The sequence below is a fragment of the Lethenteron reissneri genome, unplaced genomic scaffold, assembly GCF_015708825.2.
Source record: "Lethenteron reissneri isolate LAM-NWPU_2019-01 unplaced genomic scaffold, ASM1570882v1 scaffold_1864, whole genome shotgun sequence".
In the NCBI taxonomy this organism is placed as follows: domain Eukaryota; kingdom Metazoa; phylum Chordata; class Hyperoartia; order Petromyzontiformes; family Petromyzontidae; genus Lethenteron; species Lethenteron reissneri.
In genome coordinates, this window is record NW_026891624.1 from 835,026 (window position 1) to 858,792 (window position 23,767).

General features: G+C 51.8%; 1 protein-coding gene across 1 annotated transcript; it reads left to right on the forward strand.

The window, feature by feature from the left end:
- Window positions 1–15,286: 15,286 nt before the first annotated feature.
- On the forward strand, window positions 15,287–18,018 carry LOC133339430 (uncharacterized). The gene is made up of 2 exons (XM_061547582.1): window positions 15,287–15,574; window positions 16,669–18,018. The coding sequence occupies exons 1-2, from the start codon at window positions 15,287–15,289 to the stop codon at window positions 18,016–18,018; spliced, it is 1,638 nt and encodes a 545-aa protein (XP_061403566.1).
- The last annotated feature ends 5,749 nt before the right edge of the window (window positions 18,019–23,767 follow it).

The window sequence follows — 23,767 nt, forward strand, 5'->3', positions numbered from 1 at the left end:
CCCACACGCTCACACTGCACGACAATATCACGCGAGACCACGCTTCGCTATTAATGATTTATTATCTGATACCTGGTAATTTAATGTTAAATCAGTGAGTCGACGAGGCTGGCCTACGCTGATACCTTTATACCTATTCCCGATTCATCTGCTATGATTCTAATTCACCTACTTACTTCCTGCTGGATGCCCACGGCGGTTCGTTGATCCCGTGCTCGCAGCGCACCTCGATGCGTCTCACGGACGATCGGGTCGCTGGACTGGAGAGCGTCCTGTCGCCTGGCGCTGGAGAGAAGAAGCTATTTTCCCTCTGCGCCCCTCTATTTATCCTCCCTACCTCAAAGGGGATGCTGCGCTAAACAATGGGCTCGCGATCCTCTGGCACGCGCACGGCGGTTCTGGGCGCTGTTGATATGCTAATCAGTGTGCTGCGTGCAAGGCGTAAATCCTACTTAATCCCTTACCCTCCCTAACAATGGGGCCTGCGCGCTCAAGCGCAATTATCCCAACCCTCCATGACTATGCGCAACAGCCCCTGTGACCCCGCTATTCATGCTGTCCCGTGCCTCCCCTGCTCGCCCCGTCGACCCGTGGGAGTGTGTGTGGGGGGAAATGCGCCTCAACCGCGGTGGCCGAATGCCCCACGCCGCGACCACACAATATTAAGGCCGGCCGCAGCGCCGCGGTGCCACGTAGCACGGGGGAGGTCATCCAATCCCCTGATCGCCGGAAACCGTGAGAATTAATCCCGATAAGGGTCTCTCGGATAAAAACCGGTCGGCCAGGCGACCTCCCCTCGGAGCTCTATGGGGGGGGGGGAAATGAGTGCGGGTGTGTTCATGTGAGGTCAGGTGAGGGGGACGCGGGGTCGGCTCCGTTGCTTGGTGGTGGCGAGGTCGGGGATTTGGTGCCTGCCGAACGGCTTCGTGGCGGCGGCATCACATAGCCCCCCGAGGTGCCAGTCCCCGTCCCGGGTTGACTGGAGCACCTCGCTTGGGCCGCGCCCACGAGGAAACGTTGCGGGGTCCGGGGGATCCGTCCGGACCTGGTGGCTGGCCTCGGGGCGGGTGGTTCCGTCCTCTGTAGCTCCTGCGGCGGTCTCCTCCTCCACTCCAGCGGCTCTCCCCGTCCCCCGGCACCTGTGGGCTGGGGCACAAACTCAGCAGCGGAAGGGTTTAGTGGCCATCGTCCGCGCCGTCTCCGGACTGGATCGGGGCGTCTCGGGGACCAGGCGGGGCCCATGTAGTGTGCGAGGCCCCCCAACACGAGGGTGCGGGTACTCCGGGATTTCGGGGCTTTCGGGTGACGGAGTCCTCTCTCGCCGGGGCCGCTTTCCATGGTTTTAAGCGGCGGACATTGACCACCGTCTCTCGACCCCTCTCCCCGCCGTAAATTAGTACCGTCCAGGGGGATATCTGCCGCACCACGGTCCAGGGTCCCCGCCAGTAGGTCGTCAGTTTCCCCACCTGCCCGGCCCCGACGCGAGGGGTGTGTAGCCACACCTTAGCGCCTGTCAGGAATAAGGGGGGTTCCATGCGGGGTCGGGTGCCCTGTTCCTGCCGCCGATGCGCGGCTTCCCCTTGCGGGTATGCTCGGCCTCGGGCTTCTCGGAGGGTCTCCAACAGGTGTTCCACGGGGCGGCTTCCCTCCTCCGGCTGGGGGGAAGGGACGCTGAATAGCAGATCTGCGGGTAAACGAGACTCACGGCCGAACATCATTAAAAACGGGGTTTGTCCCGTCGACGTGTGTACGGTGGTGGCGTAGGCGAAAAGGGCGTAGGGGAGGTGTTCGTCCCAATCCCGTTGATTTGCGGCCGCCATACGTTTGAGTTTCCCCGCTAGGGTCTGATTCATGCGCTCTACCATACCGTTCGCTTGGGGGTGATACGCTGTGGTTCGGTCCTTCTGGATTCCGAATTCTCGGCACAGTGCCTGGAACAGCTCGGCCTCGAACTCGCTACCCTGGTCGGTGAGGACTCGTTCCGGGATCCCGTGCTTGAGTACGTAATGTTCTACGAATGCCCGGGCCACCACCAAGGCCGTTTTATCAGGGATGGCCACTGCCACGGGGTAGCGGGTGAAATACTCTACTGCGACTAGAATATACCGGTTGCCTCGATGGGATCGTGGGAATGGCCCCTGTAGATCGATCCCGACCAGCTGATTCGTGCGGCTGACGCGGAACGGCCTTAGGGGTACCTGGTATCGTGCCGGTTTCGGCCCGCACTGCTGACAGGCGCGGCAGCCCTGTACCCAGGCCGCCACGTCTTGTGCCAATTTGGGCCAGAGATACTGGCGACGCAGGGTCTCTCGAGTGCGTCGTTCCCCATCGTGGCCCCCGAGTGGGTGGTCATGCACCAGCCGTAGCAGCTGGGGTCGCACCTGGGCAGGAACACAGATGCACCCCGGCTAGCCGGCCTCGGTTAACTCCCGTACCACTCCGTTCTGCACACACAACCGGGCATACAAACCGCTCCAGGGTCCTGGTAGGGCGCTCTTTTCCTCCCGCAGTGCCGCCTCCACGGCCGCCAGATCCGGATCTCGCTGCTGGGTCTGTCTCAGCTGCTCGTCGTTCAGGCCCGGGAAGGCGCAGCCGACGTCCTCCTGGATCCGTCCGATCGGGTCCCGAGCCGCGGGTCCCGCACTTGCCGGGCGGTCGACGGGATCCTCGGTGCCACCTGTGAGGGTCTCTGTGGCGCACACTGCACTCTCTCTCGCTGGGGGGGGGTCAGTGGCCGCGGCCTCTCGGGGGTCCGTTGCCTGCCGGCAGCGTCCCCCCGTGAAACAGGGGCAGGCCTCTTCCGCCCTTGTCTCGGCGTACACCGTGGGCCGCCTCGACAAGGCGTCCGCGTTTGCATGCGTCCGGCCAGCCCGATACTCGATTTGCAGGTTGTACTCCTGCAACTGCGCCAACCAACGGGCCATCTGCCCCCGCGGCTCCTTGAATGTAAGAAGGAACTGAAGAGCATAATGGTCAGTGCGTACGCGACATCTCCTGCCGTACAAATACGGCCGGAACTGCTTACATGCGAAAATCACGGCGTACAACTCTTGGCGGGTCACGCAATAGTTCAGCTCGGCCCCACTCAAGGTCTGGCTGGCGTACGCGATGACTCGTTCCGTCCCATCCTGTACCTGTGACAACACCGCGCCCAGCCCGCTGCTGCAGGCGTCGGTGTCCAAAATAAAATCGGTGGTAAAATCGGGGAAAGCGAGGGTGGGGGCGTGGGTGAGGTGGTCTTTGAGAGTGGTGAAGGCCGTCTGGCAGGCCCCCGTCCACTGATAGGGGTGCTTAGGGGAAGTGAGTTGGGTGAGGGGGCGTGCAATCTCGCTGAATCCCTTTACAAATCGACGATAATAGGTGGCAAGCCCCAAAAATGATCTGATCTCCGTCAGATTCCTTGGCCGTGGCCACTCCACTACGGCGCGTACCTTCTCCGGATCGGTGTGCACGCCTGCCTCGCTGACGCGATGCCCGAGGTACCCCACCTCGCGTTGTGCGATGTAACACTTACGTGGCTTGAGCTTGAGATGAGCCGCTCGCAGTCGCTGGAACACCTCTCGAAGCCTGGACCAATGCTCAGACAAAGATCTACTGAACACTATCACATCGTCCAAGTAAATCAGGCACTGTTCCCATTGCAAGCCCCGCATCACCAACTCCATCAGCCGCTGGAACGTCGCGGGCGCATTGGTGAGTCCGAACGGGAGTACTCGAAACTCGAATAGCCCCATCGGGGTGGTGAATGCGGTTTTCGGCCGATCCTCCTCCGCCATCTCCACCTGCCAGTACCCGGACGCGAGATCGAGGGTGGAAAAATATTGCGCTCCGGCGAGGCTGTCGAAGGTGTCGTCGATGCGGGGTATAGGGAAGGCATCGCCGAGCGTGACTGCATTTAGTTTACGGTAATCGACGCAGAACCGTGTTGACCCATCCTTTTTCGTTACTAGTACCACCGGGGCTGACCAGGGGCTCGCCGAGGGCTGAATTATGTTATCGCGAAGCATGTCCCCAACTGCCTCTTTGATTTGGGCGCGTTCGGGTGCGCCCACTCGGTACGCAGGGAGTTTGATGGGTCGGGCTGCACCGGTGTCAATTTGGTGCTTAACAAGATCGGTCCGACCCACGTCCGAGTCGTGTTCACTGAATACGTCGGCATACTCCCGCAGTAGCTCGCGCAGCCGATCGGCCTCTCCCTTAGGTAAATCCGCCCATGGTACATGTAACGCGTCGAGCAGGGGAACGACCTCGGCTCGGGGAGTCGGGCCGACTCGCCAGGCCAGGTCCTGGTCACCCTCAGGACGCCCGGGGTCCTCAGCCCAGAGTGCGAACACCGAGTCGTTAGAGTGGCGTGCGTGCAGGGGGTGTACTGTGGCTATCGGGGTGCGCCGTCGCAGTATCGCTGGGGTATTGTGGGGGTTAAACATCCGCATAAACAATCGGTCCCCATCTGCGTTTACCAACGTGGCGGATCCCACAACCCCATACCGTTTTGCCAACTCCGGGTGAGGAGTTGGCATTACCTCCCCTGATGGTCGGAGCGCGGGGTCGGTGGGGGATGTTGCCACCGGCACCAGCATCTCGGTGAGCGGGCCGATGGTGACTGTCGTCGCCAGGATAGCGGCCACAGGTGCAAAGCGGCGGCGCGTTGGTTCTCGTCCCAGGAACGGTATCTGCTCGCCGTTGCTCTCCATGGTGGCGCATCGCTGGCGGGGTTGCACGTTGAGTCCCAACCGTTCTAGGAGGTCGGTGCCTGCGATACACTCGTGACACAACGCACTCGACACGTAGAACTCCTGCGTGCACACCTGGCTGCCTATGCGGACCTCTAGGGTGGCTCTCCCCAGCAGCCCCATTCCGGCTCCGCTCGCAGTGTGCAGCGCGCGGTCCGGGGCCTGCAGGTGACGCACGTCGACCCCGATCGCGCTGCAGTGCGCTGCGCTCACGAGCGAGGCCACCGCCCCCGTGTCCAGCAGGATTCGGGTACGCACTCCGTTTACCTCCCCTTCCACCAGCGACGTGGCCCTCGTGATCCCCGCCACCAGCTCCCGCAGCCAGTCGCCAGGAGTCACCGTTTCTGTGGGCGTTGTTGCTGGAACCTGTGTGGAGATCACTCGCTCGCCATTATTCTCATTATCGTCTATTTGTATCGGGACCGCGTCGATTGCACCCCTAGTTGGTCCGCTTTCTAGGGGGCGTTGGAGTTTAACCCCCGCGTCTGCCTAGCTCGGGTGATTTCAGGACAGTCTCTCACTAGATGCCCTCGGCGGTCGCACATATAACATGCCCGGGGAGGGGGGGCGGCTCCGTAGCGGGTCCCCTGTCCGCTCCCTCTCCCTCCCCCAGTACGCAGTTGTCCCACATCGGACTCTAATTGGGCTACTCTCCCGGCCAGCCCCCCTACGGTCGAGCGTAGTTCCCCCATCTCAGACTGGAGGGTCTTCATATTTTTATTCGCTTCCTCGCGTACCTGGGTTACCCTCTCCCCTACTTGGGTTACCTTACCGTCCATTCGGTCTACTCGGCCAGCAATATCTCCCATGCCGGTCTGTAACCCAGCTACCCAACCCGGGGTTGTCTCGCGGGGTTTCTGGGCCTCTCTTGCCCGTCTCCCCATGGGGCTGGCGGGCTCATCCTCATCCTCCTCCTCGTCAGGGATCAGGCTCGCCACAGTGTACTCCTGTCCCGACCCTCGGAGCTGCGCGCGTTCGCTGGAGAGCTCCTCACACTCCAGCGCTTGCTCGACTAGGGTATCGAAAGGGAGGCCTGCGCTACTCTTTTTGGGCTGCCACCACGCGGTGCGAGCTAGGTACCTGAGTAGCTTGTCTGCAGCTAGCGCGTCAATGACCTCCTTCGAGAACTCTGGACGGGCGATCCGGGTTAGTGATCGCACGTCCTCAGCGTAGTCTCGGAAGTCCTCGCCAGTTTGGCGTCGGCGCGCCTCTAAGGCGGTCTTCGCCCGTATCGCGTTGCGCGTGCCGAAACGCAGGTCTAATCTACGCATTAGTTCTTCTAGTTGGGTTTGCGCGCTTTCGGGTAGTGCCTCTACAAAGTCGGCTGCCCGCCCGTCTAAGTTTAACGTAAGATGTCGCAACGCCTGCGCGTCCGACCAGCCATTAAGCTCTTTAGCCCCTATGATATTACGGGAAAACGCTTTCCATGTAGGGGTCCCCTGGCCGGTGAACACATGCCTTACCTTTGCGTGGAGTAGCGCGCCACCTTCCCGTGAAGATGTGAGGATTCGTCCCACTTCTGGCACCAGGTTGTTGGGGCCGCTGGTCCCCGGAGTCCCTCCCTGCTCCGTGCCTATGGCAGGGGCTCCGCCGTGCGCCGACCCCTCACTGCTCTGCGAGCAGCTGCTGCCGTCGCTGGGCTCATCGCCCGACGGCTCCCCTCCCTGGTCCGTCCCTCCGCGAGCTCGTGTGAGAGGCATAGCTCGCCGCACGCCCTCGTTCACCTGCAGACGCTGCGTTGTCTCTCCACGGATCACGCGCTATTAAACGGGGGTCGGGGGCGAACGACGCTGCCCTCACACTGCGCGAGTCCCGGCGGCGACAGACGGATCGGGGACCTGCGGACGCACCGACCCCTTCACCCACACTACGAGCGCACACACCTGCACACACGCGACACCCACTCGTGCGCCGCTCTACGCAGCGCTCACTCACGTGGTGAACCACAGTGTACACACGCGCACCCACACGCTCACACTGCACGACAATATCACGCGAGACCATGCTTCGCTATTAATGATTTATTATCTGATACCTGGTAATTTAATGTTAAATCAGTGAGTCGACGAGGCTGGCCTACGCTGATACCTTTATACCTATTCCCGATTCATCTGCTATGATTCTAATTCACCTACTTACTTCCTGCTGGATGCCCACGGCGGTTCGTTGATCCCGTGCTCGCAGCGCACCTCGATGCGTCTCACGGACGATCGGGTCGCTGGACTGGAGAGCGTCCTGTCGCCTGGCGCTGGAGAGAAGAAGCTATTTTCCCTCTGCGCCCCTCTATTTATCCTCCCTACCTCAAAGGGGATGCTGCGCTAAACAATGGGCTCGCGATCCTCTGGCACGCGCACGGCGGTTCTGGGCGCTGTTGATATGCTAATCAGTGTGCTGCGTGCAAGGCGTAAATCCTACTTAATCCCTTACCCTCCCTAACAATGGGGCCTGCGCGCTCAAGCGCAATTATCCCAACCCTCCATGACTATGCGCAACAGCCCCTGTGACCCCGCTATTCATGCTGTCCCGTGCCTCCCCTGCTCGCCCCGTCGACCCGTGGGAGTGTGTGTGGGGGGAAATGCGCCTCAACCGCGGTGGCCGAATGCCCCACGCCGCGACCACACCATATTAAGGCCGGCCGCAGCGCCGCGGTGCCACGTAGCACGGGGGAGGTCATCCAATCCCCTGATCGCCGGAAACCGTGAGAATTAATCCCGATAAGGGTCTCTCGGATAAAAACCGGTCGGCCAGGCGACCTCCCCTCGGAGCTCTATGGGGGGGGGGGGGGGAAATGAGTGCGGGTGTGTTCATGTGAGGTGAGGTGAGGGGGACGCGGGGTCGGCTCCGTTGCTTGGTGGTGGCGAGGTCGGGGATTTGGTGCCTGCCGAACGGCTTCGTGGCGGCGGCATCACACAACATCACAACACGCACACCACACAACACCACGCAACAGCACGCAATAGCACACAACAACATGCACACCATAGAACTCCACACACACCACACAACCACACACACCACACAACACCACACGCACACCACGAAACACCACACAACCACAAGCACACCACAGAACACCACAACACGCACACCACACAACACACAGCAACATGCACGCTATACCACCCCACACAACACCACGCATACCACACACTCCACGCACACCACATACACCCCACACAACACCACACAACACCACACCACACAACAACAACAACAAGCACACCACACCACAACAACACGCACACCACACAACACGACACAACAACACACAGGCACCACGCACAACAGGCAACACCACAGGACACCACACAACAACATCACACAACACCACACCACAACAACACGCAGACCACACAACAAGCACACCACACCACAACACGCACAACACACAGCACCTAACAACACTAAACAACACGCACACAACAACACGCACACAACATAACACCACTCAACACCACCCCACACAACACCACGCACACCACAACACCGTACCACGCACACCACACAACACCACCCACACCACACACCACGCACACCACACCACACACCAAATCACGCACACCACACAACACCACATAACATAACACAACACCACATAACAAGCACACCACACCACAAAAACACGTACACCGCACAACACCAGACAACAACACACGCACACCACAAAACACCATAACACGCACGCCACGAAACACCACACCACACTAGACTACACAACACCATGCCACACGACTCCACACCACACTTACACCACATCACACAACCCAACACCACGCACACCACGAAACACCACACAACAACATGCACACCACATAACACCACACCACACAATAACAACAAGCACACCACACCACAACAACATGCACACCACACAACACTCACACCACGCAACACCAAAAAACACAACACCACAACACGCACACCACACAACAACACGCACACCACAGAAGAAAAAACAACAAACATACACCACACAACACCACACAATAACAAGCACACCACACCACAAAGCACCACAACACCACGCCCACCACACAACCCCACACCATGCACACCAAACAACACGACACCACAAAACACCCCACACCACCACGCACACAAGGCAACGCAACACCACTTCAAACTACACAACAACAACCGCCATTCGCCACTAAGTGGCGGTGACGTCACCACAACGCTTGTGCCTGGCCATGTGCACCTTGAGGCCACGTGAAGTGTCGAACGCCCGCTGGCAGGAGGTCACGGGGCAGACCCAGGTGCCACGGGGCAGACCCAGGTGCCACGGGTCGACTGCCCCCTACTGTGACAACTTTCTGTGCTTTAGCCACCCTGCGCTCCGCTCGTTCAGTTGTTGTGAGCGTCACTCCTCCGTCCTCTGTTGTTGTTGGAGGGCAACTGCCTCCAACTGCCCAGTAGCGTCCTTCACGAGCCTCCTCCACTGAGGCCGATCTTGACACCGCTGGTACCAGTCATCGGCAAGTCCACTCAGCTCCACGTCCTCCTGTACCACATCACTCCATCTCATCTCTAGCCCGTGCTGCGCCCGTTTAGCCCCCTCGATCCGGCCAAACAAAAGCTGTTCAGGCATGCGGTGGCTGGGCATGCGGGCTACATGACCCAGCCAACACAGCATTGCCTGCCGGAGGAGCTCACTCGTGGGAAATTGCCCAAATCTTTTAAGGATGTGTGAGCTCCTCACACAATCCAGCCTGATTAATCCCAGGATGGATAGTCGGCAGGCCAGCCTAAATATTTCTAACCGGCGAAGATGCTCCATTAGGGGGGTCCACGTTTCGCAAGCATAGAAAAGGGAGGGAATGACTGTGGCCGAGAAGACCTGAAGCTTCAGGCGGAGCGACAGACCAGGCAACTTCCACACAGCGTTACGCAACCGATGAAAAGATATTGCCGCTTGACTGATTCGGAGTGAGTCCTCCGCTGCCAAACCGGAGCCGGTCATAAGCACACTACCCAGGTATGGGAAACTCTCCACTCTCTCCACAACCGCCCCATCACCGATTGGGAGTTGTGGGGGTGGAGTGTCTGATTGTACAAAATACCCAGGCAGGTGCTTAGTTTTTGTGGGGCTGATGGTAAGGCCCCACCTCTTAGTGGCACACTCCAATTTCAGCAGAAGCATCTCTAACTCCTCCTCTGAATGAGCAGCAATTACCAAATCATCGGCATACATAACGTGGTTGACCAATAGGGAGCCATCCCTTGACCACACCCGGGCATCGATCATCCCCCCCTTATATTTATACCAAATGGAAATTCACCCAGTACAGCTATACGTGACTTTACCGAAACAACCAAGAAGATGAATCCCTGCAGTCACGAAAGCTTTAAATCAAAATTTAAAAGCTATTGAAGGCTTCACAAACTACGTGGTCAAAATAGATGTTAAATAATGTGGGAGCCAGAGGACATCCCTGTCGTACCCCATGGTTTACAGGGAATGGCTCTGACTCACGGCCACGTAGTTTTACATGGGTCCGCTCACCATCATGAAGGTCCTTAATGATCGTGAGCAGAGGGTCAGGGACTCCGAAAGCACGAAGAACAACCCAGAGCCCAGGCCTACTGATGGTATCATCGGCCTTGACCAGGTCAATAAAGCAGAGATGTAGATCTTGTTGGAATTCCCTACACCTCTGCTGTAGAAGACGGACAAAAATATGGCATCTGTGCAAGACCGCCCTTTCCTGAAATCGCATTGGGGATCCGCAAGCCTCTTCTCAGCGTGCCTATCAAGGCGATGTTGAATAATCCTTGTCAGGACCTAACCCGGCACACTGAGTGAAATGCCCCTGTAGTTGTTACAGTCTGTGCGGTCCCCCTTCTTAAATAGGGGGCCACCAGGGCATCCTTCCAATCCTGCGTAATCCATCCAGTGGTCCAGGCTGTTGTTATTATGTCATGAACGGCAGTCTGTGCACAAACGCCACCCTCCCTCAGCATTTCGCTTGAGAGATCATCTCTGCCCGGTGCCTTTCCTGGTCTCAGACTTTGGATCGCCTTCAGTACTTCCTCAACAGATGGCACCTCAGCCAGCCACTCACAGGGGGTGACGTCTTCTTCCAATATTTGAGGCACCGCAGCCCCTCTTTGTGCCACAATGTTTTCCTGGCTGAGGGATTTCCCCTCCCCCAGGACCTTACAGAAATGCTCAGCAAATCTGCAAACTTGTTCCTGGGGGTCGAAATTGGATCACCGTTTTTTTCACACACACCACGCTAAAACCGTACAACAACAAGCACACCACAACAACACGCACACCACACAACACTACACAAAACAACAAAAAGCACACCATACCCAGACAACACACACAACATGCACACCACACGCACACCACATTCACACCACACAACACCACACGCACACCATTCACACTACACGCACAGCGCACGCACAACATGCACACCGCATTCACACCACCCAACACAACACCACACAACACCACACGCACACAAAGCACACCATACGCACACCATACTCACACGACACGCAGACCACACACACACCACACGCACATGATACCACGCTTCCGTTGGCACGGCGACGAACCCGCAATCTTGCGTTTGATGACTGCGCAATATGGCTGCCAAAACCACTTCTCGAACCAAACATTGGCCAATCACCACAGGCTGTGGTTTTAAAGGTGGAGCCCCCTTCCATGAAAATGTTATATATTTACATACATGACATATTAATTATATATTTATAATATTTATATAATATTAGGTGTATATATATTGGTCGCATTCATGAGACTTTTGGGGCATCTCGCAGGAGCTTCTTCACGCGAAAGAGACGATACGATTGAGTGGTGAGTGTATCTAGGGAGTCTGCGTGTCTCTCTCCCCGTGGTCGCGTGGATTTTTCTCCGAGTCCTCCGGATTTTTTCCCTCCAAATGTATTCATTATCAACATCGCCACGCGTTTAGGGTATTTCCACGTGATAAGCCCACTTCGTTGGGCTATCATTTGTGATCATTTGTGATAGCCAGGCTGCTTCTGAAAAATATCTATCCAGTGGGGCTTACCTGCTAAATAAAAATAAAAAGTTGAATAGGTCATAGACTAATTACAAAAGCATCTCTGTATAATCTGCAAGGTTGAATTAACAGATGCCTAACTTAAAGGTCAATGTGATCCCTTCAACATTTCGTCCTGGAAATCTGCAAAGTAATGTTTTTCATTCTAGATTTGAAGCTGTTTTTCGCCAATATTAGTTAGAATGTTATAGACACCATCAAGTAGCATATGTATAATACTAGCTTTACTACCCGGCTTCGCCCGGGACTTGGATTTACCACGCCCGGCCGCCTTTGTCTCCTCAGTGGTGATGTTCACACACCACAACCAGCTACTCGTTTGAGGCTGAGTAGACCTAGGGAAGGCCTAAGGACCGGTTCAAATAATCGTCACCGGTGGTGGCCGTGCGCAGGAATCGAACTAAGGTCATCGGGTTCGTAGCGCAGCGCAGTGCCTAACCACTACACCCCCCCCCCCAAAACGTGCGCACGTCCATTGATACACATACACGCGCTTGCCGCAGACACACACAACTTTTAGGGTGCGTACAGCAGTAAACGACTCAAAAAATAAAGCAGCAATGCTGCGCGAAGAACGCCTTAGACCTGCAACACATTTGTATTTCACTTTACCCGCGGAGGGTTGGTGGGGGGGTGAAATCAGCAGGCAGACTCCGTTACGCTTCCGATACGGGTGACATGACAGATGTGGCGTCACAGCTCACTTGCCGTGCAAAATATATCATTATTGTGCCCCCCCCCGTCCTAAAAAAATATATATACAAAAGTCTATTTTTATAATTTTTGCTTGGTGTACAGTCTGGAAAGTACCCACATGGCAAATTTCAAGCTTGTTGCATGTCGGGAAGTACGCTAAACATGTTTAACAGACACACATTCACAAATTTCCCTTTTATATATATAGAAGATGACTCAATTATCCATTGACTGTTATTCTGTCTGTGTGGTCTGGGACTGTTGTTTTATTGGTGTGGTCTGGGACTGTTCTTGTTGTTGTCTTGGTTTGGTCTGGGACTGTTATTATTGTCGTGGTGTAGTCTGGGACTGTTTTTGTTTATTGTCTTGGTGTAGTCTGGGACTGTTGTTGTTGCCGTGGTGTGGTCTCGGACTGTTTTTGTTGTCTTGGTGTAGTCTGGGACTGTTGTTGTTGTCTTGGTGTGGTCTGGGTCTGTTGTTGTTATCTTGGTGTGGTCTGGGTCTGTTGTTGTTGTCTTGGTGTTGTCTGGGACTGTTGTTGTATCCCTTCTACGTGACTTTACCGAAAGAACCAAGAATATGAATCCCTGCAGTCACAAAAGCTTTCAATCGAAATTTATCTTGGTGTTGTCTGGCACTGTTGTTGTCTTGGTGTGGTCTGATACGGTTGTTGTTTTGCTGCCTTGTCCCAAGTTTGCATTTGGTGTTGACAAATTGACAGTAATGTTTGTACTTCTATACTTTATTTAGATGCATTTGTAGTGACTGTACTTGGCACTGTGTGGTGCCGGGACTTACGAAGTCACGGTAATGTTGTCATTGCGGGTAACCCGGGTTGCGGGCTGCAACACCACACTAGCGGTGGTTGGGTGAGTGCTGGTTAGCGCGGAGGCACCGCGAGCAGTCTGCGCTGCCGGATCCCAGTGAGGGAGCGAGAGCGAGCATCAGCCAGCCAGGGTTACCCTGGGGCATGATACTCTGGCTGACCTGTTGTCACGTGACCGGACGATACTGGAGGGGGGCCACCGGTGGACGGGGGCCGAGGGGCGGTCACGTGGTCCCGGAGAGCTCTCGGGAACATTCGAGAGGGAGCTCGAGAAGCCTGGAAGGTGGTCGTGGCCAAGGGCGGAGCCAGCCACGCCGCAGAGAATATAAGCCGGGTCCCCCAGAGGGACCGGCTTTGTTGTTCATCCTGAAGAAACCTTCGTCTATGTCTACATTCTACGTTCTCCGATCAACGAGTCTTCAACACGTGGACCTGGACCCGAGCTGTGGTCCTCGTCCGTAGTAGCAGTTACGTTGTAGCTAGCATAGTTAGCCTGGTGGTCACCACCATAGGTTGTTATTCTGTTAAGGGAAGTTACCCCTTTGTGTTGGAGTTAAATAAATGTGTTGCCTCCAAGTATACGTCTGCGACTCAGTTGAATTCACTACAGTAGTGTAGTATATAATGTAGTGTATAGTAGTGTAGTGCCTCCGTACAGGCAAATATGTTCACTTACCAACCGCTCCCCTGTTAACTACGGGCTCTTATAGGTAGAGTAAATATTTATTAATGGATTTATTAATCGTGTTTCTTGTAATATTACGCGTTTAAAATATTGGTCGTATCTCTGTGTATAAATATCCATCGTGTAAATATTATATAGTACATTTTTTGGGGGGTTAAAATGGGATATAACTTTCGATGCTGTCGGAACGAATTAAGCCCTTTAATGTGTCTCTCCTATAATTGCCTAACGATCAAATCACTTAACAACTGGTTTCGTTAAACCAATTACCGTCTTTACCCACCTACTCATCCAGGCACCTACTCACCAGGCACCTACTCGCCCACCCACTCACCTACGCACCCATCAACTCACCTACTCACCCATTCACTCACCCAGCTGCTCACCCAACCACTCACCCACCCACCCACCCACTCACCTACTCACTCACCCACTCACCCACTCACATACTCACGCACCCACTCACCTACTCATCCACCTACTCACCCACTCAGCGGTCGATCGGCTTGGTACTCACCTACCCACCGACTCACCCACCCACCCACCCACCCATTCACCCACCGACTCACCGACTCACCCACCCACTCATCCACCCACCCACTCACCCACCCACCCACCCATTCACCCACTCAGCGGTCGATTGGCTAAGTACTCAACTGACCCACTCACCTACTCACCCAACCACCCATTCATCCACCCATCCATTCACTCACCCACCTACGAACTCGCGCACCCACCAATTCGACCATCCTCTCACCTATTCACCCACCCACCCAACCACTCACCCAACCACAAACACACCCACCCAAACCACTCACCCACCTACCCACTCACCCACCTACTCACCAACCAATGCAGTGGTCCATAGGCTTGGTATTCATCGACCCACCCACCCACCAACTCAGGGGTCCATCGGCTTGGTACTCACCCACCCACTCATCCATTTACCCACCCACCTACCTACCCATTCACCCACCCACCCACCAACGCAGCGGTCCATAGGCTTGGTACTCACCCACCCAATCATCCATTTACCCACCCACTCACCCACCCAGGCAGTGATCCATTGGCCTGGAAATCACTTCCGCTGCATGATGTTCGAGAGTTATTTTCAGACATTTAACCACTTCAGTAGAACATTCAAGCCAGAACTGTTTAATGGAGCTGATGACATGTACATTGCACGTTTTACAAACACTTACTTCTTGATATAATTAATAACCGGAGACTGTCGTTTTGTGTCCAACACATTTGACACAGGTAAACCGCAGAGGTGGACAAGGAGATGGCGGCTCTGCTTTTCTTGATCACGTCTCTGGCCCTAAGCGTTTTGCTCACCCGAGCGAAAGTGGTGAACGATTTTCAGCGCGGCGCATGCGAGGACTTCTTCTACAAGAAGCTTCAGCCGCGAGTGACCAACTGCCGATGGTGCAACAAAATCTGCCAGACATACAATGACAGGAGTCGCTTCGCCACCCTGTACAACCCCAACAGCCGTATCCCTGTCTATTCTGCGTACAAATACGAGCACAGCTCGAGGTCGTTGTGTGAAGGCGAGCCCAATAAACGAAGGGTTTGGTTTGTTGAACCGCAGGTAATGATTCGCATTCCAATGACCACATCATTGTTGCATATCAATGTGTCTTGCACACTGTACCATGCATTGCAATTGAGCCTATGGCGCATCAAATCGGAATGCGTTCACAGATACACATACCTGTCAACCCATGTGGTTTACCCCGTATTCTTGTACAGGAAAATTGAGTTTTCAGGTCCATACTGCATCCTGCCATTTCTATACGGGCAAAAATATGTCTCTTTGTTTGTGTTTCTCTCTTGTGATGGGACTTTGTAGGATGAATGTTGAGATTCATAAGGGCACGAGATTACCAATAAGGTCTAAATTGGTCTGTAACAAGGTAGGCACTGACAAGGGGTTCACCGGTATGGATACTGCAACTGTTCAAACTAAACAATTAACGATTTTACCAGTGAAGGCCCCACTGAGCTATGTAGCTATTTTTCAGAAGCAACCTGGCTATTACAAACGATAGCTCAACGAAGTGACTTGTCATGTGGAAATCTACAGCAGTAAAATTATCTAAATACTCTTAAGTGGATGTTTATAACTGTGGAGGAAAAAAACAAGGGAGGACCTGGAGAAAAAAAACATACACGACCATGGGGAGAGAGACGCACAAACTCCAATATACAGCAAGTGTCTAGGTTGGGATCGAACCCACGATCTCCTGCATTCCAAGCGAGGTAGTTAACATCGCCACCATGGCGCCCTATGGTTTAGATCTTAGGGTTACGGTAGTTTTAAAGGGTAGTTTATCTAATTCTATTTTTTATTAAATAGCATAAGTAAAATATTAATTAGTTTAACATGTAAACTTTCGCGACCAAATATTATCCACTACGTTTTTTTGTGTTAGGTTGCTCAAAATATAAATGTATCATTAACACGCCACCACCCTCGAGCCTGTTCCCCATTCTTATAAAATGCGGATTTACGCTTCAGGTATCTTTTTATCGTCAATGTTATTGGATTTAATTTAACGAGCACCACTAAAATTACCAAGATTCACGCCGGGAACATTTTTCCCGATGTAACCAAAACTAAATCGTTCGTTCTTAACTCTTAATAACACTTCATTTTTCCAGGTCACCAATCGCAATTTCAGCAACAACATGGCGCCCGAAATAAGCGTCATGGGTGTGGCCTACATGCAGGCAGTGAACGAAGATTATGCGGTGACAAGCTACGACCGAGGCCACCTCAACCCCAGTTCCTATCACTGCGACGAGGAAAGAACGGCCACTTTCACCTTGACGAATGCCGTCCCGCTGGATCGGTCCTTCAACGGAATGAAATGGAGCAAATACCAAAACGAATCCCAATACATCGTGAAGGAAAAATGCCCATCGCCTTCTGTAGCTTACTTCATCACTGGTGCCATTCCCTCTAAGTTCAAAATTCCCATCGATCCCGATGACGCGCTGGAAAATGAAACCAGAGCGTATGATAGAGTCACCATTCCGGATTACGTGTGGTCAGCAGTGTGCTGTGACCACGTACACAAGAACGAAAGATTTAGTTTTGGCTACATTGGGAAAAACATTCCTGGCATGGAAATCCGGCCAATAACAATTGAGCATCTCGAAAGAGAGTTGGCGAGGTTATACTCGTACAGCAGACTGAGTCTCTTCACTGACACGTGCAATGGAAGAAATAGTATTGCGGCCAAAGTCATCGCCGCTTTGATCACGGCGAACGTCGTGACGTACACGGCGTCCTTTGCAGAGTTTCCGCAGTCGATTTCGCCATCTGAACAGAAGCTCCTGAACAACAACCTTGGCGACATCTACTCCGGCGGGACAAGCAGCACCAGGACCAACGTGGACAGCATCAGGATAAGGTTGAAGTTTGACAGCAACAAAGACTGGTTCGACCACGTGCGGGTGCTGCGTAATGAGAGTGGTCTGGCCTGCGTTCACACTGGTTCATTGCCAGGGTCTGGTGAGCTAGCATCACAGACGGCAGCGACTTCCTGTATACTGGAGGAGCAGAGGCACAATCAGAACGCAGTCACTGCCCATGGGATCCCGTGCAGACCCGACTTCACATGCGGCACCCATGATCACAAGTATTCGTGGTGTTATACCAGCTACTCGAAGCACTGGGGGCACTGCTGCACTTCGGAGTGCACCTATCAAGCGTCACATAAAGGGTACATGTGCATGTCGGCCATCGAGCGGGTCTCGTGCTCGCCGGCATACTCCATGATGACCGTGAGCGGGAGACGGTGCCGATTTGATTTCCCGTGTGGCTCACACTCAAAAAAGTACTTCTGGTGCTACACGGACATAAACAATAACTGGGAATATTGCTGTGCGCCAGACACGTATTGCCACAAGAATGGTAAAGCGTTCAACTGGTGCTACGTCGACGTGATAGGGAAGAAACATCTAGAGTGTCGCAACTCTCTGGCACCGAGTAATGGGCTGGAATAGTGGCCTCCACAAGCTGCCAAATTACTCGCCACAACGTTTTTATATTACTCGAGATTAATAAAGCAATTCTCATTCCTCCACACAGCAGCGGCCCATATCTAAATACAAGACGTAGTTACGTTATGACATGACCATACCTGTCAATCCCTTATCAGTGCCTACCTTATTGCAGACCAATTCAGACCTTATTGGTCACCCTGTGCCATTATACGTCCCAATGTTCATCCTACAAAATCCCATCACAAGGCAGAAACACAAATGAAGAGACAACATTTTTTTGCCCGTATTGAAATGGTTGTTATGCCCTAACGGACCTCAAGACTCAATTTCCCTATAGAAGTATACGAACGTGCCAAAAATATCATAGAAGTATAGGGGTAAACCGTATGGGTTGACAGGATGCAAGGGGACGACACTCAGGGTGGTCCCAATCACGTTGGGGCGGCTCTATTAAATACTTTCGATTCAAATTGCGTGCCAAATCGGGGGAACTATTCATAGACAAAAATGAGAGGTGCGTCATAGATTTTTTTTTTATAACGGGTCAGACAAACAATGAGCAGATCTTCCGACAACAGCATCGTAAGTGAGAATACGCCATAGAAAAATGAGAGTTGCGACAGTCTTGTTAGTAAAAGTCCTGTCCTGACTCTTGAAGTGAATTGGTTCACCATCGCCAAAAATATCCTTGCCCACGGATAGTTTTCTAGGGTTCCGAAAAGTGGTAGTCTGAAGGGAGCAAGATCCAGGCCGTACTGGCGGATCGTGGGTGCCACGGTGATGAGATGTTAACTACCTCACCTAGTATGCAGGAGGTAGTGGGTTCGATCCCGATCTTGACACCTGCTGTATATTCGGAGTTTGCATGTTCTCCCCGTGGTCGTGTGGATTTTTCCTCCGAGTCCTCCGTTTTTTTCCTCTCCACATTTATAATCAACATTACGTGTTTAGGGTATTTGGCTACTGCTATGAATTTCCACGTGATAAGCCACTTCGCCAAGCTATAATTTGTGATAGGCAGGTCGCTTCTGAAAAAGGAGCTACATAGCTCAGTGCGGCCTTGCCTGGTAAAATAAAATAAAAAGTATCAACGAGTGTTACAATGTCGACATTGACAGCCGTAAAATGACGCGGGTGTGAAGGAGAGTAAACCCACGGAATTCACTATTTGAGAGGACGTCACATGTCATGTGCTGTAGTGGCTAATCGGCACGTATTGTCCACTTGACAAACTTGACTAATTGGCCGTGTCGGGTGGTGGTGCGTTAACGACACATTTCTATTTACGCGATCCAACCCGAAATACTTTTGTTATGGATGACCGTCGGGTCTCATCTATTGTCTCTTCAAGCACCTTACTGAAAAGTCTCCACACTTCTCGGTCAGCTTCGTTCCTCATTTTTCTACTTTGGAATGCCTTCCCAACGTCCTCTTTTCCCTCCCAAAGTTGTAATGAACCTTTCTAAAGTTCAAGAACTGTATTAACTTTGTATCGATTGCATTATTTAATAAAAAGTCCTCCAATCGGTTTGGACCACAGGGTCTGTGCTCAGTAACCCCATATAAAAAAATACTCCAGAACGGTAATTCTAATTATATTATAATAGTATTATCATAACGTGGGCTCGGTGTAAACCTACTCAATGTAATGATAATGGCATAATACCGAGTTCCAGCAGTCGCCACATCGCTTAGTCACAAAGTCAGTCGGATAAGCGTTAGTTCTCGCTGTGTCGCACTTTTGTCTAGTTTGTTAATGGAAAATGACACAAGATTACCCAAGGCTTACGGAGGGGATATGGTTTCCGTGCAATTTTTCAGATTTTCTTGCCTAAAATGACGCCCTGGTCGGTAATAATGAAAGAATTACAAACAAAAGGAGTGAAAGTAGCCGAGGAAGATGGAGTAACAAATTCGTTATCCCACGTCCAGGTTCGAGATTCATTGCGTCACGAGGCCATGGATGGTGATAGTTGAGAGAGGCACTCAGCCAGCAGTTGAAAGATCATAGTAGCTTATTCATAAAAGCAAATTCACACACTATGTACTGGCTTATGTTTATGCTTGTTAAGTTACAAATACATTTTTACGTGTTTAAAAAAAATTGTACGATTCGATAGTTATTTTTACACAATGGATTGCATTTTTTAACAAGCTTATCTTAATGAGATTTATATAGTGATTTTACCAAGGCGCTTTACAGAAATTGTAACATTTTTCGATTTAAAGCTTTCATGACTGCAGGGATTCATGTTCTTTTTTCTTTAGGTAAAGTCACGTAGAAGGGAAATAATAAAATAATAACAATAAAACAATAAACATCTCACGACGTTTCTATTGCAACACAAGCAATCATCATCAGGTGTGAAAACCAAATTTTCTTGCTGTCGTTTTCGCACATGATGATGATTGCTTGTGTTGCAATCGAAACGTCGTGAGAATTTTATTGTTTAATTTTTATTATTTTCTTTCTACGTGACTTTACCGAAATAACCTAGAATATTAATTGTTACATTGTGCATTGCGTGATACTTTTAATTAAGCATTGGTTTATTGTAAGTGGTGGTGTACTTTTTGGTGTTAGTAAAACAAAGAGGGATTGATAAGGAGGGGGTTGGGATAGGCCTGGTCGAAGCTGGCGTGCTGAAAAGTAATGAGGCCACATTGCATTGGGAACACACAGAGAGGGGTGGCGAGGGGGTTGGGGCCAGGAGGGAGAAGAGGGCTACCGTGGTCGAGTCCTGTGCAGTGCCGACGACGTTCCCGCAACGTCCGCGCGGTGCAGCAGCGGAGTCCCGGCTGGGCCCGTAACGAGACAGGACGCGCAGCCTTGCCACGAATGCAAAGCTTCCCTCTGTCCGCGGCTACACCGACATGGTTGAAGACTCCCCCCGCGGGCAGAGGAGCTCGACCTCACATCCTGGCGGACCGGGCAAAGCCCCCAATATCCTGGGGCTTGCCGATGCCTCGGCTGGCGCAATGTGGCACGTCCCGGCAGGCGAACCGAGGACAGCTGGGCCACCAAGAGGGCGCGAGGAGGAAGGCAAGATACGTGATCGGGGAGCAGCGCCTCCAACACCACAAATAACAGTGGTGGAGGATGGGAAGAAAGGGAAGAGAGAAGAAAGAGAGGGTGGGGTAGGGGAGGTAAGGGATGGAAGAGAGAGAGTAGGGATCGAGCAGATAGCTGCTGCTGCTGCCGCCGCCATCTCACCGAGTCCTACACGATGTGCAAAACAATCTGCACCACAAGTGCACAAGCGTTGTGCTCTGTAGCCAAGGCTGCTTCGGTGTAAAGTCATTTAAGAAACGCAAACAATTATGCTAATTAGCATCTCGAGTGCGTATCGCCCGTTTCGTCACGTCGTGTTCATTCAAATGACTGTTAAGGTCTCCCTCTAAGAGTCTAAGTGGTTGAACTTAAGCTTAACATAGGATTGAAGCTTTCGTGACTGCAGAAATTACTGTACTCATTGTTTTTTTCGGTAAAGTCACGTAAGTAGAAATAAAATGTAACTAAATAAATTTTATAAAAATAAAATTTAACTAAATAAAATAAAATTAAAATTTATTTAGTTAAATTTTATTTTATTTCTACATACGTGACTTTACCGAAAAAAACAATGAACTTAAGGTTGTTGTTCTTGGGTGTGCTGGGTAGATAATTCCTTGCTTGTTTGGCCACATGGCAGAGCACCGAGTAGGCGAAGACTGTTAATGGGATACTTGCCACAGGAATGGATCTCGCCCGAGGGGGATGCGTTTCTTTATAACTGCTTTTGTCTTCTTGTTTTTTTCGGTAAAGTCAGGTAGAAGGGAAGTAATAAAATAATACAAATAAAACATAATAAAATACAATTCTCACGACGTTTCGGCCACAACGCAAGCAGCCGTCCTCAGGTAAAGAATAGGTCTGTCGGAAGACAGCGTCTGAATGACGATGAATCCTTGCAGCAGTCACGAAAGCTTTAGATCGAAATTTAACTGCTTTTGTGTCGAGTTTGTTGTCGTTCCCCGCACTTCCATTTAGCGCGGTTGGCTGTGTACGGTTCGATAGAAGTTCAAAATACATACACAGAGACCCACAGATACCCACACCCATAGAGACTCACAGATACCCACAGACACTCATAAAGACACTCATAGAGACCCACAGATTAGCACCGTTGGCGATGTGCAGTGCGAAAGAAGTTCAACATACAAGCAAGGTTGATTAATCGGTCTACCAGACTAACTTTAATCGCACGCAATCTGCATACAATCACTACGCCGCAGGTTAAAATAACTCACGAAATTAAATCACTCACTGGGCTTTGGCTCATGGAATATAAAGAGTTCAGTTTTATTTGTATCATGTTTTTGGAATTTGCTAACCTTTCCTATACTTTATACTCCTATCGTGTTTTTGGTTCGCGCTTATTTTGTGTAACATTCCTCCAGTTTAAATACATTTTCTGTTCAACATGGTTACATACACCGAGGAGATGGAGAGATGAAAACCATTAATGTGCATGTGTTGGCTGTATTGTTAAATTTCGTGATCGTGGGAGGTGACAGGGGCTTTGGTTAGGCCATCAATTCCTGACAGTAGATGAAGATCAGAATCAGGAGTAGTTTCCAGAATAAAGCCTCTTGAGCGAAGACGCTCCTTTTCTCCCCAAAGGCGACTCGGCTGGCAGACAAAGCATTCCGCAACATCTCGCCATAGTGACTAGGAGATGTTTGTTTCCTCGCTTGGTATACAGGAGGTCGTGGGTTGGATCCAGACCCTGTCGCCTGCTATATATTTGGAGTTAGTGTGTCTCTCCTCGTGGTCGCGTCGATTTTTTCTCCGAGTCCTCCGGGTTTTCCCTTCCACATTTAGAAACATGCCTTTAGGAGTATTTGGCCGCTTTACATTTTCATGCGATAAGCCACTTCGTCGAGCTATCATTTGTGATAGCCAAGTCGCATCTGAAATAAGAGAGATTCATAGCTCAGTGGGCCTTATCTGGTAAAATAAATAGTTAATAGTTTTGGCTGAATAAAAACACGGAATAGATATTATGTTGTAAAATTACATTCACACTGAAACTTTAAGTGATTTTAATACCAGTCGGTTTAAGTGAGGACAGAGATGGCAGAATGGAGATGCGAGGAGACCGAGGTGGTTCCAGACACTTTGGGGTGGGTACATTCAATGCTTCCGCTGCAAATTGCGCGTGGAATCTGGGAACTGTTAACGGACACGCGTCACAGATTTTTAGGATTGTCCAATGATAATAACAACAACGGATCAGACAAATAATGAGCAGATCTATGGATAATAGCCTTGGAAATGAAACTAGCCCTGCAGTGACAGGTTTGCACACGTCAAAGGACACTTTCCCAGCGACGGCATAGATAAATAGATTCATTATTACGCTTTTGTTCATGCTTGTTAAGTTTGTATTCAATTCTCTTGTAAAAAAACTAACATTTGATGATGTAACGATGTCAGCCGAATTATTGCGTGTTTGTCTTAATAAAATTTTAACCAACATTTGCACAAAATTTGTTCACTGTATTTAAGGTCGCGTTAGGGGATGAGGGCCACACGTCAGAGCCCACCCAGTTGGCTCCTCAGAGATCCTCGCCGAGATTCTCAAATCATCGAAACGGTTCTGCTCTCAGCCCCGACGATTGTCACGGGAGGCTCCGGGTAGCCGGTACCGCCCGATCCCCCTCCTCCCACGAATCCTAACGACGGGGACAGGTCAGCTCAATGGAC

Excerpts from the sequence above, each read along its gene's own strand:
- LOC133339430 (XM_061547582.1), top strand. The coding sequence starts at position 15,287 with ATGGCGGCTCTGCTTTTCTTGATCACGTCTCTGGCCCTAAGCGTTTTG. Across the intron at positions 15,575-16,668 it reads GCGAGCCCAATAAACGAAGG|GTCACCAATCGCAATTTCAG; the intron begins GTTTGGTTTGTT and ends TCATTTTTCCAG.